This window comes from Gambusia affinis, linkage group LG05, assembly GCF_019740435.1.
Source record: "Gambusia affinis linkage group LG05, SWU_Gaff_1.0, whole genome shotgun sequence".
In the NCBI taxonomy this organism is placed as follows: domain Eukaryota; kingdom Metazoa; phylum Chordata; class Actinopteri; order Cyprinodontiformes; family Poeciliidae; genus Gambusia; species Gambusia affinis.
The window spans coordinates 12,091,402-12,109,538 of NC_057872.1; the positions used below are offsets into that span (position 1 = coordinate 12,091,402).

The window sequence follows — 18,137 nt, forward strand, 5'->3', positions numbered from 1 at the left end:
ACACAGAGGCCACAGTAGTGCATGCACACTCTCAGACAAAAAAAAAAATGTAGTGGAGTGGGAGTGGGGACTTGGAAGTGAGGAATGCCAGTGGAGTGGCTGTGGTATTTCATCCTGACGCAGAGCAGGGGTTTGTATCAGTGCTCTGCTTGACTGAAGTGGACAAATAAACCCCTGTTTGTTGTTGCAGAGAAGCGGAGTTTGAAGGGGCAATTTTGGAGGAAGCCGCTTGGAGAGAAAACAAACTTGTCGTTTGGCTGTAACCTGTTAGTGTTGGGGTAACGAGACATGATGAAAGAGCATTTTATTTACAGATGGTTTGGAGATCAAACGGTAGTTTTAGGAGATTCTCAAGGGTCCACAGACAGGATGCAGCAAAGCTTTGGAAGGGTCATTTGGTTTTTTCTTTCTCATGGAGATAATCAAATGTCCTTTTTGAAAAAGGACCTTAACAACATCACAACAATTATAAGTGAGTTAAATTGCATAATATAAAATGGAATAACATATTTGATAATTGGAACAAATATTTTATTTTCCTATTACAAAGGATAAAAGATGCAGTTTTACATGAATAGAAACAATGTATTGATTGTTGAGACTCTTTATTGTGTTGTTATTCACCCACGAACAATAATGGTAAATTTAGTCAGTTTTAGTTTGAAGAAACCACCTAAATGTATATCTGTATATCCTCTGGTTTCATTATCAAGTAATCCTTTTTAAACACCTTGGTAACACTGAAAATGGCTAACATTAGGTCTTCTTCCCACAGTGACGACTTCCACACTTTACAGCAGCCCACCTGTAAGGTGCGTTCACTGGTTAAAAAAAGAGCTGTAAACTTCTGACCAAGAGGTCGGATGGAAAATTAGCTGACTCAGGTCAGCATCCAATTACTTGCTGTATGTCCAACTTCAGCAAATGTATCTCTATTCAACCATATCAATTTACAATAAAGCTGCACACACACGGTTGTAAAAATATAGATTTTTGTCCTAAGTCAATTTTCCTTTTTCAGACATAGACAGGCCCTTCTCTCTTTGCCTGGGAGTGGAGCACCACAGTACCTGAGGCGTCTCTTAAACCCACTCAATCTTGATGGATACAGTAGTCACTCTCCTTTAAAGATTAAGGAATGAAGGGGAAGGTGATAATAACATCTGTCCATCAAACACACCATGGGGAAGTAGATGAATGGAGACGAAGCTAAAAGAAACATCAAAATAGTCCGTAGACAACGCATGGCATGGAAGGGGGATGAGGTTGAGATGAGAATAATCATGAAGTGTAACTTTAGAGTATGACTTGCTCTAAAGTTACACTTGTGTGGTGTTAAATTATAAACACACAGTCTGAAATCTTGTCACCTTTTCCTTTTCCCTAACCAAATTATTTGGAGGAAGAGGAAAAATATAAATGGCCAGTGTCTTTATTTTATGATGGTTACTTGTTGCATTTATAGGAATCAATAATCTTGTTTTAATGTAGCTCTCTTTTTTTTAATCAGCAATAAACAGCATTTTGTTTTTTAAATATAATCACAGTATTTTGTAATATACAGTTTAAATCAATATTTTAATTTTTTTGTTTCATATTGGTCTTGTATGTTGGAGCATTTGAAAATGAATGCATTTATTAAATAGAAAAGCAGGGCAGAAGATCAAAGTGATACTGAGATTGTAACCTTTTGAAGCAATAGTATACTTTGATACTGGTAATCAACCCCCACTTTGCAACCCACTGTTTATTTATATGTGAAGTGGAGAAATTATAAAAAAAATTCTTCTCTAGAAAAGATGGTCTAAAAAATACTTTCCTAATTGACTATGTGCAGCTAAGCTTCCCTAAAAAAAAATTAACTTGTCTGTCTGTCTCTAAATCCCATCCACAAGCATTGATCCTGATTATCTCAAAGGTCAGGGTCATTGTCACTCACGCAGTCTTGGTAATTAATTTAACCTTGTCATTGACCTGAATAATTTTGTTTTACTAACTTTACATTATTGATTTCTAGTAAATCAAGTTTCAACTCTCAGCCAAAGGGACCAAAATAGCTATTTGATGACTTCTGTTATAGGGTGATATTTTAAATGCTGCCTTATCATGATGACCGATGTAGCATTATAGGGAATGCCGTCTAGTGCAGTGGGTCAGATGGTTCTCACTTGGTGTAATTGAATTAGGTTTGTAGGTTACAGAAGAAGTCACAATTGAAAATGATGACTACTTAAGCATTCACATAGCAATAGATTTGAATATATGTTTTATATTTGAAATAACAGATTCAGGAAAGAAAATTATTTGTACTTTATTTTGCTTCCCAGTTACATTATCCTTGACTGGTTGGATTTCGCTTCTTACAAGATTGATTTCACCGTCAGCTCAGGCCAGAGGAGAGCCAAATCATTCGTATCGTCTTTGTTTTCAAAGTTTGTTATAGAAATTTGGACACATGCAGCTATTTCTCAGGTGGTTCACTGCAAAGCACTTGGTATGTAGCTGACAGCCAGCCTCACATCCTGTTGGTATCTTTCTACAGATGTACATAAACACTCTTTTGCAGATTAATGTGCAACGGTTCATGTTACCCTTTGTGTCGTTAGTTCACATTTGTTCTTCATTGAACTTCACTAATATCTGCAAAAAATTAAAAATGAATGGCCATATTTGATAGCAACGTAACTGCTAAATTTCTGGTCAGGTCCTCCGCTAAACAACTGCATCCTCTGCCACTATACCAAAACAGATTGATACCCAAATAGTAATGGAAACCAATCAAACATGCTTATTACAACCATGATGCATTTTTCATACTCTGGTTGAGAGTATGAAACCAGAGTATACATTTGCATCCATCACAGCAAATGGATCATCAGCATTATACTCAAGGCTAGTTGCTTGTAGCAGGAAGGCTTCCACTGTGTAGGCTGTTGCTCAAGGAAAAAGACTCTTTGCCTGGATTAAAATGCCGCAAAATTCTTGTTGAAATAAGTATATTCACTCAGAGCACAGTGTTTCCTAAACACAGTTTAAACAGGATGGTCAGTGTGGGATCTCTGCACCCAAATTATGGGTGCAGAGATCAGGAGAACATTCAACAATTTAAAAACGGCACTCATTGTATATATTTTGGGTAACATAGACTGTTTTCTGCAAGACATAGCAACAAATCACAATAACTTTTGCAATCCTGATGATCCTACAATCATTAAACCAGCTGTTTACTTTCTGTTTTGTTTCTTAAGATTACTGGTTGTGCAGTTCTTGGGAGAAAAAAAAATGCATCTTTGGTCATTCGCTTTAAAATATTCCCAAAATGAAATGCTCCCATTTAGTTACTTATAGACACCAATAAACTGCAGATATTCATAATGGATCTTTAACAATTCAGCTTTAATAATACAACTCTAATCTTTTTGAGCATTTATTATCCTGTACTTGGATCATGTGGTGACTGTCTGATCCCTGGCGCTGAACAGGGGTTTGTGCTTATCTCTGTGTCTTATTAGTGTTCACTGATGCCATCTCAGAGGACAAGCATGGGTCCTGCCAACATCAAACACAATTGACTCCTCCCTCATCCCCACATCGCTCTAGTTGCTCTGTCTTTTCTCACTTATTTATTTATTTTCTTGTTTTTGTCATATACACATGTCTGTATCAGTGATACAGTAGTACCAAAGTACATCTTCCACTTTTACTTTTTCCAAGTGAGATGTAGCCTCTTGTATTGTTGTTTGTACCTCAGCTTTTCCTGCCTGTCTTGTTTATCCAGTGCAGTGATTGCTTATTTACCCAAGAAGCCAAGAGTCAGAATCACGTTGCTGCACACACAGAGCCCAAACCCACATCCTCCCCATTGTCTGTAACTGGAATACTGATGAATGTGCAGGATTTTTCTTCAAACTAAACTGGGACAAATGTCTCCAGTTAATTTCCACAGCTTGAAACAAAGAACAGGGTGTCTCATTCCCACCATAATTCATTGTAAAAGCACAAGTGTGTCTGTTTAATATCTGTATCCTGGAGCTGAAACCTTGAACATAATCCTAATCTGAAAACCCAAATAATCCTTCAACCTGCCAGTTTGCTTGTTTGATTACTCCCAGGTGGGTTTCAGCGGAGGATGTTGTCTGAACATTTTAAATATGCAGCTAAATTTTGTTTTCGTTTTTCTTTTTTTTTTCATTTGCTACACGAGATTTTATTGTCTCCGAATTGCTGCCTTGTATTCTTAGCATCCAAAATGTACATTATTTCTGTTATTTATAAAGCAACACATATGTACTGGCCATTTTTTCTATAGGCAAGACCAGAATCAGAGACCAAAAACAGCAATAAAATAAAGCCTGAAATGTTACACAGGCAGACACCACATGCCTCAGCTCACTGCAGCTGTGGCCTGATGAAACCAGCCAATCAAATCGGTTCAGGAAGCACCACTGTCGGCTGCCTTTGTTCTTCTCTCTCCAGCACTAAACACATAATGATGAGCAGGGCAGTGATAAAGGAGAATTGATGTCTTTTTTTTCTTTTTTTTTTTTTACTGAGGCTGCCAGTACAGCTTATGAGAAGGATGTGCCCAGCGGATAATATTATGTGGAAAAGTGGTCTCCTGCTGCCTGCCTGATTAGTATCTGGGGAATCTGAGAATGCTTCACTAGGAAAAATTGCATTTTAAGCATTTTTACTCATTGTTTTGTCTTGTAGGTGTCTATCCTTTCTGGTGGTAATGCGTTTTATTAAATATAGAGTCCTATAGAGTCTGCATTTAGATTTTGCTTTTAAGGAGAAGTATTAAATATTTCCCCCCAAATACAGACTTTGAACATGTTGTGCCATGACTACCTGTACAGTTTGGTCTGTAATTTTGGTTTAATGGGACTCCCTTTTTCCACTTTTTATTATTTTTGATCATTTTCTGAGTTCTATGTTTTGAAGTTAATATATTCTAAGTACCTAAAAAGTATTGATTCATAAAGTGAATTAGCAATATAAAAAACAGTCTAAGCGTTTTGGGGTTAAATCAAATTTTTGATAAATTGTCATTTTTAACTCTGCTTGTTGGTTTTTGTAAATATTGTGAAAGATAAAGTAGCACTTGTGTCTAATGTGACAGGAAACATGACTGTGACTTAAATTCATGTTTATTTAATCTGTATAACATTTTTTACAGCAGTGTTGTATTCTGTGATCCACTTAACTCAATTATCAATTATTATTCAAGATTTATGTCAGCTTGTCCAACACATACAGGTATAAAGTGTCTTTAATTTAATGTTTTCATCTCACATCTTACTTTATAAACTTAACTTTGAATACTAATTACAAATGTCTAGTGTTACATCAGCCTTTAGAGAAGTACTCTTCTTTCCCACGTGACTTTTCAATAGTGTTTAACCTATTAATCTTAAATCAGGTCATATTAATAGCTACTTACTGTATTTAAAACCAATTCTTCCTAAAAAACATGTAATTGGATGTTCTTTCTAATGGCTAAGGATTACCTAAAATGTTCCCTTCTTGTTGTGTTTAATTATATCGGATATGATGCATCTATTACTCATTGCTGACTCTAACTATCCCAGTGAGATTAGGTTAATGTAGATCTCATGAATAATGAGCTGTAATAGCAGAGGATGCTGCAGAATGTCTTTGCCCTGTAGAGTATAAAGTCTTGCTTTGTTTGCTCACAGGCCTGGATTCACAATAACAGCCTACAATAATTCAGCTGTTTACCTAAGTGGCTTCTTTAAGATTTACACAAAACTATTACAAAGTTAAGATAATTGAACCCACTGAGTTTATTTGTAAGACGTTGTTTAAAAAATGTTAGAAAGCTGAATTATGGAACTTTTAGAAATAATGTTTTTTTTCTTTTTTTCTTTTTACACATTTGTTAAAACTTGAGACAGATTATCTGTGAAAAAAAAAGTGAAGCTCCTCTAGCTTCCCCCTGTGGTAATGTACCCATGTGGAGAAATGCACAGCTCCCGGTCAGAAACAACCAATCAGAGCAAGGAGAAAGATGTTAACTGTCAGCCACCCTCATGTATGTGCTGTTCACACCCTTCCCTTTACTCCCCATTAGCATGTAACTTCCCTTTACATGCTGTGAAAGTCACTTTTGGTTTGTCATTTATTTTACTCGGGGGACATAAGAAAAATTTAATGACAATGACTCATCTCCGTTTCCACTTTGTCATGTGTTGTTTTTTTTCTGTTCAACTTTATGTCTTTACCTGCTGCTCTCTTAGATGGCATTGAATTTAAAATATGGAACACTGTTGTGAAATGCACAAATAAAGAAAACTGAGCATTTCTTTTCTTTAGTTATTTCATGTTAGAAGGTAAAAATTCTTACCTTTAAATATCTATATAAATTAAAAACAGACATTTTTACCACTTGATATTATTTTTCGTACACGGTGCGATAGTTTTTAGAAAGATAAAACTTTTAAACCCTTCGGTTTAACAGATCTGTTCAACTCTAATTTGTTTTCAATAGTGGCTCCATTTTGGGTTATCTGTTATCTGTCACTTTTTCTGCTCCTCTGGGTCCCTTTTATTTAATTATGGCCTCCTTTGTATCTTCATCGCCTCTACTCTTTGTGTCTCAATGTATGGTCTTTGTGAGGTTTCCCTCCTTTTCTGCTTGGCACTAGAAGTAGTCACTTCTGTCATGCTGTGATGACAATTTATGTTTGTAGCTGGGACATCACAACTCGTTAATGTCAGATACGCTGGCCTGCACGTGAAGGACATTCTGACAACAGTTATGCAATAAAAAGCCTGTCGGCAGTGGATCTGTGAATTAATGTCATGGCTGTATGTTTTCAGCTCTTATTCTAAGACAGCATCCTAAATAATTCTGCCTCAGGAAGAATCAAACTCCCAGTTGCTTTTTCCCTACTAAACCTTCAGATGACTCAGGTGAAACATTTAGTCTTAAAAACAAGTCACCAGCACAGAAATTTTTAAAGTTGGACTTTTCCAACTTTATTTTTAAATGTCTTAAAATAAATAAAAAAAAACAACAACTTTGAAACATTGAATGTTGAGTTGGTTGGTCATTGATCAGCACAGTCAAGTTGGAAATTGGCCTATGCCAGTCTCCTGCTGAGCAATCGGTTCATCTCCGTGTCACTCTTTGTGTGTTCTCTGTGCTGCAGGCCAACAAGACAAATGGTACTGTACAGCCGGTGGCAGTACTTTTGTATGTAAGCCACCAGTGTGTGGTAGATTGTGTGCATTGCAGCGAGTGAGAGAGAGTAATGGCAGATGCTCTCCTCAGCCGAGTGCACATGGTCCAGTACTGCTGCCATCTGGTTGTGTGAGTGTATCTGAGGGCGCAGAGCTGGTCACCGTGAAATCACTGATGGATAGGAAGGCTCAAGGCTTAAATCCACTTAAGATAGTGAGAAGAGATGGAGAGAGGTAGAAGGGGGGTTCACGGACTGTAATGCCTTTGTCCCTTTGAAAGGGCAGATGGAGAGAGCACTGTGCTGGAAGAGTGAAGTGAGGGAGTCATGCATTGAGGGAAATGATGGGACGTTGGCAAGCTGGAGAAAAACATGAGTTGTAATGGCAAATTCATCTGAAGGAAATACAACATTTGAACAAGTTAATTTCTATTGTTGTTAATGTTCTCAAGCAATGATCGTACCTCCTGCAACAAATGACATTACTTGTCTACCTGTTGTGAGTCTTGATGTCCAAAAACGTAATTATAAATGGTTCGTATTGATATGCCAATCAGTTGGCTTCTGATTGAATTGGTGAATTTGGTTTTATTTACCAATCTAATAAATGCATAAAGACATTGTAAATTCATCAGAAAGCAGAATTAGCTTTAATGCAGCTTAAGTTGAGTAAAGATTGGATAAAGTTTAGGGGTTACGTGCGTTTTTGTGTAAATTGGGACAATCTCTAAAACACCTCTTCATTTTTCTACTAGTTTTAATGCTCCTTTTACAAACTACTCAAAGAACATTATTTGTCTTGATATTCAGTGTCCTTTCATTAACACACAGCTTTAACCTGACAAATGATTGTCAAAAAGCCTTTCCTCTGAGCTTCACATATCTCGACAACATATTCTAATTTATATGAGCGCTTTGTAAAACAACAGCAAAATAAATGCCTAAACACGCATGAAGAGTGAATGATCCAAAAGCAAATAGATATGCAAAAAAAACCTAAAAACAAAAAGGAAAATATTTTTGTTTCTGTGTGCATTTCATTTATTTAAAATAATTTTAGTTTATTAAAGGAGAGATGAAGATTATGAAGGTCTACTGATTAGTTTTGCATCAATTTCTTTCTTCTTTTTTGTTTTTGAATTCAATTACAAGTCTAATTGCTAAACATTTAAAAAAGTCTGAAGATGAAAAGTGCAAATATCAGATTTTTTTCTGCCGAAAGAGTATCAGAGTAAATCTTTCACTAAACATGTGAACGACCTGCCAGATAACTACACTTGTAAAAAGAAAAAAAGAAAAACAAACAAAAAAAATAAATAAATTTTAATTATTGTCCAAACTGACACGCTCATTTTGTGATAATTTAGCAGGCTTATTTCCATTTCAATCTGGTGTTAGATATCATCTTGCACTGTCAGATTCCCTCTCCTTGCAGCCACGCAGCATGTAAGGTCCACAGTGCAGGAATGAGACGTAGTGCACTCAGAGGAAAGGCTGAGCAAACCAGTCGTGACTCTTGCTCTTTAGAAGAGGTTATCTTTGGCCATACAGGCCTGCCTGTCTGCCTCCATCACATCAAAACATGCAAACGCTGCCTGTGGAGCTGACCCGCACAGGGTTAGAAATCACTGTCATCCTTTTTTAGCCTTAGTTCACACACTTCTGCTTCATTCTTTCTCATCTTTTAGAAATAATGTCACTATCTGAACTTTTTGAATCTAGTCGTCGCCTTTTGCTTTAGCTTTGCCTCTCTTTTCTTTGCTGGATTTGTTCAGATACTTTTGCCCTTCTTCTCTTTTACACACTTTCTTCCTTGTTTTTCTTTGAAAACCACCTTCCATGTATCCTTTCTCTCAGGCACCAGTAGAAGTCTACTTCTGGCTGGTGTTTCACTGATAACTGGAAGCTAAATGTGTCTTACTCAACGTGGCATGTTCGAACACAGTCCTTTGTTGAAATTATTTTCAGATATTTAACAGAGATGGCTGTTCCAACTTTTTCTGGGAGTTGTGTTTGCTGACCACCACAAGTATTCTGTCAAATTGGTGAAAATCTCCCTCTGATTGCTTTTAGTTACAGGTGAAGGAATATACCTTCTTTCTTTAAGATGTTATTTTAATTTTTTTTTTTTTTATGACAGTACCTTTGTTTATGAATACAAATCACTTGTACTCATTGTGTAAGTCATGATGTTTCAGTAGATGAGTCCTTAATTTATTTTACCTTGTCTCCAGATTCTCTGTTTGTTCAGCAGGCGAAACCTTCAAAAAGTGCATCTTAGAGTGATGCATCACTCTAAGATGTGGTGTTTAAGGGATTTTATTTGGTTAACAAAGTTTAAGATGCTTCTGGAGTTACTGGTTTAATGCATTGAGTTAAATCCTCCCTGTTCGTCCTTGTTTTGTGTTTTTTATGGAAATGTTGGAGTCGCGTGTCTGCTGCTCTCTGAGTCAGCGGGACGTTCCTCTGTGTTCCTCGTGATTTTCTTGCTCTTGTTTCGCAGAGTGTATTTATGTTTTGGACTGTGGGAGGAAGCTGCTAATTATATACATCTCCTGTAACGCACTCATTAATCCCTCTGTTCTCTCTTAGGCTCTTGCGACTCACCGAGCCTACCTCCTAACAGCTCGCATTCCAGCCAAGGTAAGAAAGACGGCAGAGGTATCGTCTTTATTTAAAAAAAAAAAAAAAACTCCAGAGGAATGCACTAATTATGAACTAAAATCATTTTGGTCACAACATGTTAATCATGAAAAAAGCATCAGTTGATACTTTTTTCAATTAAATAAACAATTTATGCAAAGGTACGTTTAAAGGAGATCTAACCTGGTACCTATCTAGTTGTCATTGGTCGAGAGGCAGGATACACCAAGGATGAGTCGAGAGCCCATCACAGGGCAGCACAGAGGACCAACATGCACACACTGATACCTGTTGACCAGAAGACCACTTAACACAACAGCAATGTTTTGGACTGTGGGAGGAAGCTGGAGTACCCTGAGAAAACCCACACATGCACAGGTGGAATATCCAAACTCCATGAAAAAGGATTTGAACTTAGAAGTTTCTTGCTACTCCAAGATGACCGCTGATCTCTGTCTGTTTCTTGTTTGGTCGGCTTATAAAAGCTCAAAAATATTTGAATTTATCCAATCTATTTAAGGCTTTTGAGGCTGAGGGAATTCATCGATTTTGGAAGCAGAAAGCTTCAGTATTGACTTGCTGTGTTACAGTATGGAAACTCAGTTTGCTCCTGGCTGTAAATTCAGAGCTGAAAACTGCCTGCAGCCCCTTTTATTCTCTTCTCAGCGGGTTTTCCTGTGCGAGTTTCTTAGATTGATGATTTGGCTCCCCTTGTAAAAAGCTTTGGGGCTTAACAGTCTGTTACTGCTCTGCAGCATTCACACAGGCTGTTTCTCTCTCACATAATCATTCATGTCTTCTTCCTTGCTTTGTTTGTTTTTATGCCAGGGTCTGGAAAAATCTGGAACTTCCTTGTAGTATTTTCCAGGCTTGACTACGCATAGAAGAATGAAAACTCTGTCAAAAATATTAATGTTTTCAAATTTCATTCACTACACTTCTGCTTAAAAGTTAAATAAATGAATGGGTAAAGTGCTTTTCACATAGGTTTATGTTCAATTTACATCCTCATTTTCATATTGTCATCAAACTTATTAGTGGCACCAAGTGAGGGAACCTACAGATAAACACTACCAATATTTTAATTATAATTTTGGCATTTTCATTTCCGCTTTTGGTGTGTTTCTGCTTAGTTACGTTTTATTCCATGTTTATTTCTTTTTTGGAAAAAACCTGAAACGGTTCCAAAGCAATGCAGCAAAACAGATATGCTAAGATATACCTTAAAACATAGAAATAAAACCTAAAGTTATGTTAAATGATTTTCTACGACCAATCTTTTTATATCAGCCAATGAAACCTAAATGATAAGAGATACTTGAAACCACAACAAACATAAAGAAGATGAGCTTCTAAGCTGACAGATGGATAGTGGACGACTGACCAAACAGCTTTTGGTTCCTCCACACAGCTCCCAGTGTGACATGGTAATCACTCGGCAGCTTGGATTTATCACCATATTGACTTCAGTAAGAGTTGTCCTGCCATCAGAAAGCAGAAGTAGATGAAATTGCAAATAAAACAATTAAAAGTCCATGCCTAAGGTGCATTGTATATTATTGTGTCACACCAAAGTCCAACAGTTGCTGTAATTATAGTTTGTGTAGCAGAAGATTAAAGTGTTGGTAGAAGCCAGAGGGTGTGTCAAGCTTTGCTGATGGACTTCAGTCATTGAACAATGATTTTCTCACAGGCAAAGTAGTAACAGCACAGTCACAACTGGAAATCTATTGATAGCCAGAAACCTGTAATGTACACCTGACACACACTTAGCTGGTGTTTTTTTTGTCATTTCAAACTCTACACAATCTAGTGTGAAAACATGAAACCTAACTCCTTTTTTGTGCGTGTTTGGCAACATATGTCTCAAACTTAGCTTTATTCCTTTGAGATTTTAGTCTTGTATCCTTTGTATATTTATTTATTTCCTTCTTTGAAATGATTATCGATGATTCCATAGAATGGAAATCAATGAGTGGGCATCTATTTTCCAAATGTAAATGGAAGAAATCGGATTGTTTATATATTCGAGAGTGTGTTCAAAGCCTTTGGGAACAGAAAGGCACACACACACACACACTCCGTACTGTAGTGAGACAGTAGACAGACTGAATATCCTCTTCTTCTCTCTCATCTCTGTGCCAAGCCTGAGAAACAGAGCTCCCACCTGGAATAGTCTGGTCTCGCTGCCTGGCCTGCCCTCAGGCTCTCTGCTGTTCGTCTTACTGAAAGAGGAAGAAGCGGTGGAAAACTGTGCTCATTGTGACTGTGTGCAGGATACCCGTCTCGCATAAAACGACCTATTTTGGTCTCTTTTTAGACATGGAAGTATAAGCAATGAGGTTTCTCCCTCTAATTTTCTCTGTCCTAAAATGCCCACTTTAAACAGAAATAAAATATGCTAATGCAAGAGTGGATTTTTATTTGCTTGGAAATGGCAATGCTGAACAAATTGTAAACTGTGGAAGGAAGAAGTCAGCTAGTGGAAATATATATATAAATGATATGTTTTGACAGTAAAAGTGACTATAGTAGGGGTGCCCAAAGTCGGTCCTCGAGGGCCGGCAACCTGCATGTTTTAGTTCTCTCCCTGATGGTAGTAACAACCTTCTCAGCAGGTCAGTATTCTCCTATAATCACATTTTATGTATATGCTTCAAAAATCAAACCCATGTGTAAAGAAACTTACTTCCTGAATTAAATTAGTGAATGAACTAGTGCTGAACTCTAGCTGAAACTGAACAGATCAGATCTGTTTTATGTCTCTTCCATTGCTCTTTTCTTTGTCTGATTTCATAACAGTTTTTTTTCCATCTCGTTTTTTTTTCTTTTTTTGCAGGTGGAACACTCCTTTAATTATCTGGAGATCCAGGGAATAGCTTCCAGCAAGCCGACCCAGGTATTGCACCTTACCTATAAGAATAAAATATTAAAAAGGGTTTTACATTTTTGGAAATATAAATAGCGTAGAAGAAAAATGGCTTATTGGAAACAGTGGTTGTTGTTTAAAAGAGGGTGCATTAGTCTTTCAAGTATGTTAAAGCCACAAGGTAATCTAAGCCTAATTTTAACTTCTTTCAAATTTTATCTTTTACAATCACATACTTAAGATTTTATGATAGAAATCTGTAAATTGTGCTGTATACTTGTATGCAGGCCTTTCACTGTATTTACAGCTGTAAATAATATTTTAATATTATATTATTCATTTTGTCTGCCAACTCTGAACATGTAGACATTTATCTGGTAACCCATTCTTGTTTGCCACATAGTTCAAACTAAGACTGATTGGACGGAGAGTATGTTTTAACGGCAATTTTCGATCCTTGCTACGGTGGGGTTCAGGTCTGGACTTGGACTGGGCCATTATAACACAAGAAGCCCTTACTGTTTGTTTACCACTGCTGTCGTGCTGATTTGGGTTGAACTTCCAACCCAAATCTTTTGCAGCAGATTTTCCTTCAGGATTCCAGTTAAATTGCTAAATTTGTTTTAACATCAAGTTTGACCAGCTACTTTAGTATAAAGTCAATTTATATTACGCTTCAATCAACAGAAATTAATATTATGATTTTTTTAACTTATTTTCTGAAATTGTTATACATACCCCACCAATAGGGTTGCACCAGATATTTTTGTCATTAATATGTGTACTATTACACCCCTGCTATGTACTACTTGGGTAACTTGATAACGTAGTTGTTGGTGGAACTAGATTTTTTTTAGGGGTATCTCAGTAAAGGGGACTGACTACGTGAAATCTGGACTTGAAGTACTTCTGCTACAATATAAATATACTGCTTATTTGTGTGCTGCCAATTCTTACAAAGAATGTCAAATGTACTAAATATGTACCTGTGAAACTGGAAATGTCATTTTTATGGCTCCAGTTGTTGTAAAACTAGCAGAGAATGTAATAAGAAGTAACCTCTGCAATGACAAATCTCAGGAGTACTGTATGAAAAAATTAAAAAACTCATAAAAGTGTGCTGGTTTCTAAACTGAAGCTCTCCAAGTATCAGGCATAGAGTTCCTGCACACATACACATACTACTTGCAGCAGCTCCTATAAATTGTGTGATTGGGAATTGATGCTGCTCAGATCTAATCATCATGTTCTTCATTCTGAGCTTAAAAAATGGCAGCTTAATCACCCTTCAATTTATCCCTGACCTGGTTAGGTGCTAGGAAGAAAATCAGACAGTGTTGTCATTTGTGTCAAATTGTAATGTTTTGGCTTCTCATTGGAAAAAGCACAAACATATTAAAATTCTAGATGCAAGTCATTTGAACGAATGTTTGCTTTAAAACGTTCTTAAATCTTCCATCTCTGCTTGGAAGATCGTCCTTAAAATCGCAACACATTTTTAATGAGGAGATAAAATGGACAAATCCAGAAACACACCCTTACAATATCTGAATCCTTCTATAATCCTTAAAAACTCATTAATAGCAGGCATGTCTAGGCTGAGCCCCCAAAGGCTTTTTGACTGGAGCGAGAGTAAGCTGCCAGTCAGCAGAAGCAACATTCAGAGTATAATTTGTCACAGACCATCCTGTTTCTGCAGCTGTACCCCTGTCCTGCTCATTTTGACGGTCAGTTCTCTGCATAATTTGACAGAGGGTCTCCTGTGTCCCAGCCAGGAAGAAATATGCTAATTCTGGCCCACAGAGGAATTATGTGTGTCAGTATATCAGCATTTGCATAATTGCAGTGAAGACTGAAATGGTTAACAGACTTTATGTTATTAAGCCCCTACCTATATCTAATAAATCCTTAATTGTGTGAATGAAAAAAAACATGACTGAGCTAATTTGCAGTAAAATACTTAAAAAAACAACAACAAAATAGAGAAATCATTAAAGTCTCATCAAAAACAATATCTGACATTTGGGCTAAGAAAAGAGGGAGAATTCAATAAAACAAGAACATGTTCTTGCTCATGTTTCCAAAACTAATTGTTTAGATCAACAATAAAAAGACAAGCATAAAGGGCAAAGACAGTCTTTGGGGTCAGCTTTATGAGCAGGTTTTTTTTTTGTTGTTTTTTTGTTTTTGATCATTCATTATCAATTTATGCTTTTAGCTACTGGTGGAGTATGAGCGAGGCTCGTTCTCAGTGAAGCTGCTGTCCACAGAGGAGGTGAATGATGTGGTCGCTCATGTAGGAAACTGTCTGCTCAGGATATGTCCTGGTCTACCACCCAGGTAAGTGTAGTCGATACGGATTTCTGTGTTTCTCTTTATTTCAGATGATACATGTTTAGACTCATTAGCTCAAAAATAATGTTTCAACAAAAGTCCTTCTTTTGCGTTCTCGCTGGGTCATTTCAGCGCTTGAGTTTTCTCCTAGCACAAAACCCAAGAAGGTTAAACTTCTGCATGCATATATCATTTTTCTGATTGTCCATGTAGGATGTTTTATATTTACAGTAGTAAAATGCTTCTGTAGTTACTTTAATGACCCATTTAAACCTCTGACAGACTCAAAGGAAGCTGAAGTCTCCTTTTTGAAGGTGTTGAAGGTGTCATTAAAGTCTCATCATTTCAAAATCCAATCTTAACATTGGATTTATTCTCACAGAAATATTTAACTAAGCTAAACTCAAACTAAATCTGATGTTTAAACAGGTCAAGTGTCTTTCAAAATGCTGAGTAATGACGTTCTAATCTAATGAGCCTTATGCAATATGCCTTGGCGTTGATCTTAAAATTTTTTTAATAAATATGGGAACTTTAGTTGATAAGTATTCAATTAAACCATGAGCAGCCTTGTCTTTTTTTGCAGCATTGCAAAAGTAGTTCAGCAATACTTCTTTTATCTACAGCAATGGATAATTTCTGAGGCTTTCATCTGCTGCAACACGGAAATGAATGAGCTAAACATTTTCACTTCTCTCACCAGTAAAGTGATGAAGAAGCTTTGCATGGAGCCTCCAGACCGACTGAGCTACCTGCAGACTCTGTGGGAAAACAAACCTGCTGAACCTGGACCTTGTGGTAGGCTCCTGACACTTTACCTTAATTGCTGTCAGGCTTTAAAACATAATATTTAGAAGTGAGTGTGTGCTAATATAACACCCCTACTAGTTGCTGCTGGTGTTTATCTTTCCCTGCACACGGCCAGATGAACTCTGATTATATCAGTCACTCCACCTTATATAACTATGGGTCTCCGTGTCTTTTTCTCTGCCTGTAGGTGGGTTTTCCCAGATGTACAGATGTGTGTGTGACTGGTTAGGACTACCTTACAGAGAAGAAGTGCAGTGGGTAAGTGTGGCTTACTGTCTTTTTTTGGTATAGTTTCACATTACAGCTGTCCACCTGTCTGGTTTGCCACTGGCTACATAAAACTGCATGGCGTCTTTTGATGAATATGAGTGCAACACTAAGGTTGAATGTATTATTGAATGTTTCCTCTGCAGGATGTTGACACCATCTACTTGACACAAGACAGCAGAGAACTCAACCTGCAGGACTTCAGCCATCTAGAGAACAGGTCATTCTTGTCTTTCTGTTGAAAACAAAACATTTTGCACAAAATAAAACTGATATTCTTTGGAGGGATAAGATTAATAGTTTGCACCACTAATAAGCAAAAGCAAGTATGTCAATACTGAATGGTTTTTCTAAGAAAAATTCACTGCTGGCTCCTCTGTGCATCATCAGGGATCTGGTAGCTATAATAGCAGTCCTGGAGTTCAACCAGTGGTTCACCAAGCTGTCTACCAAGGATTACAAACTGGTCAGTACCTGCTAACATCAGAAATCATTCTTGTACTGTTCTTGTTTATGTTTTTATGTATTAAGAGCTTCACAGTTTTATTATAATGTGTGGAGGTAGTGTACTACACAGAGTCAAGGCTGCTGGCAGTGTGTACTTTTTTTATATAAAAAAATACAGTTTTTAATAAGGAAAGTGTAGACCAATACTACCATTTCAATGCCTTAATTCATTTCTGTGTTTTTCTATAATTTTCTAGTCTAGTTTACTTTCTGTGTTTTCCTCTATGTGTGATTTTTTTTTATATCCATCTCTTTCTTCTGTGTTGGACTGTGTACAGCTGAACCTGTCTGTCTGTAGAAAATATTAGCTTTTTTTTCCTGTCTTCCCCTGCAGTGTTTTGACTGAGGATCAGTCCAAATGTTCTTGTGTGATAAGACTCCTAATCCAAATGAGACAAAGGGGTTCAATGTCTGAGGCTGTTTCCCTCCCACCCCCACTCCTGGTTCATCACTCCATTACTACCTCAGCATCTCCACGCTTCTCTCAGTCTCACAAATTACCACACGCAGCTTCTTCTGTCCAAACAATTACCTCACACCTCCGTCACAGACATTCCCTCCCTTTTATTGAAACTTAAAAAGCCGTCCCTCTCCATGCTATGTGGAGACTGACGGAGCAGTGGTTCCTGCAGGCATTTGTTTGACTAGTCCTTTTGTGGTAGCACAAATTTAGCATGAGCCTTGGTGCCTCATTCATATGTGGTGCAGACAGTTTTCGATGATGCAAAATTCAGAGAAACTCCATGTCATAATTTTGGTTCACTGGAACAGAAGATCACTCTTATCAAAAATCCAGCCAGGATTTACTCGTTGTAACTGTCCTTCCTTAGTAGACATGCTTTAATTTTTAATGAGTTAATACTGTGGATGACCATGATCGTCCTAAAGAATAAAGTATTGGTTTTGTGTTGTGAGTATTAGAAACCATTTATGTGGTTGCCCAGCCTCTGCAAGGTTTAAAGGCCTGACTTGTGATATTGAAAGATATTGGATTGAGCAGCTAATTGTAAAATTCCAAATTGTCATTGTGTCCTTTCCTGCGGTGTTTCATGTATGTAAGGGTATCACAAGGAGATGAGTGAAGGCAGGGAGAAAAAGTGGTGACACAGCAGACAGAGAAATGGCGAGGCTTGGGAGAAAATGACAGATGAATAAGAAAACAAGTCAGAGTTTGAAAAGGAAGCCTCAAAAGGAGACGGAAAAGACAAATTTCAGATTTTAAGTCTCCAAAACAAGAACAAATTTATCCTACAGACTTACAGAAGTTCAGCACTATGAGTGTTATATCAGTCCTGTTGATAATCACATATTTTACATCTGGAATAACTAAAACTGAACAGATATGTGTCGAACGTGAAGAGAGAAGAAAATGTTGCTGAGAAGATGAGTAAAACCAAATCCTAAAGCTGCAAGTCCAACTCACATTCTGACCACCTCAGTCAAACAGATAAGGAAACTCTGTGCTGTTCATTAGATACACACACGCCCACACAAACACACAC

General features: G+C 37.2%; 1 protein-coding gene across 4 annotated transcripts in view; it reads left to right on the forward strand.

The window, feature by feature from the left end:
• Window positions 1–18,137, forward strand: part of LOC122831189 (F-actin-uncapping protein LRRC16A-like) — a 51,966-nt gene that overhangs the window by 8,770 nt on the left and 25,059 nt on the right. For all 4 annotated transcript variants that reach the window (XM_044117195.1, XM_044117196.1, XM_044117197.1 and 1 more), the window contains exons 3-9: window positions 9,798–9,848; window positions 12,688–12,747; window positions 14,936–15,057; window positions 15,755–15,849; window positions 16,049–16,119; window positions 16,275–16,348; window positions 16,519–16,594. In XM_044117195.1, the coding sequence (XP_043973130.1) occupies window positions 9,798–9,848; window positions 12,688–12,747; window positions 14,936–15,057; window positions 15,755–15,849; window positions 16,049–16,119; window positions 16,275–16,348; window positions 16,519–16,594 (549 nt within the window). The remainder of the gene's footprint in view (window positions 1–9,797; window positions 9,849–12,687; window positions 12,748–14,935; window positions 15,058–15,754; window positions 15,850–16,048; window positions 16,120–16,274; window positions 16,349–16,518; window positions 16,595–18,137) is intronic.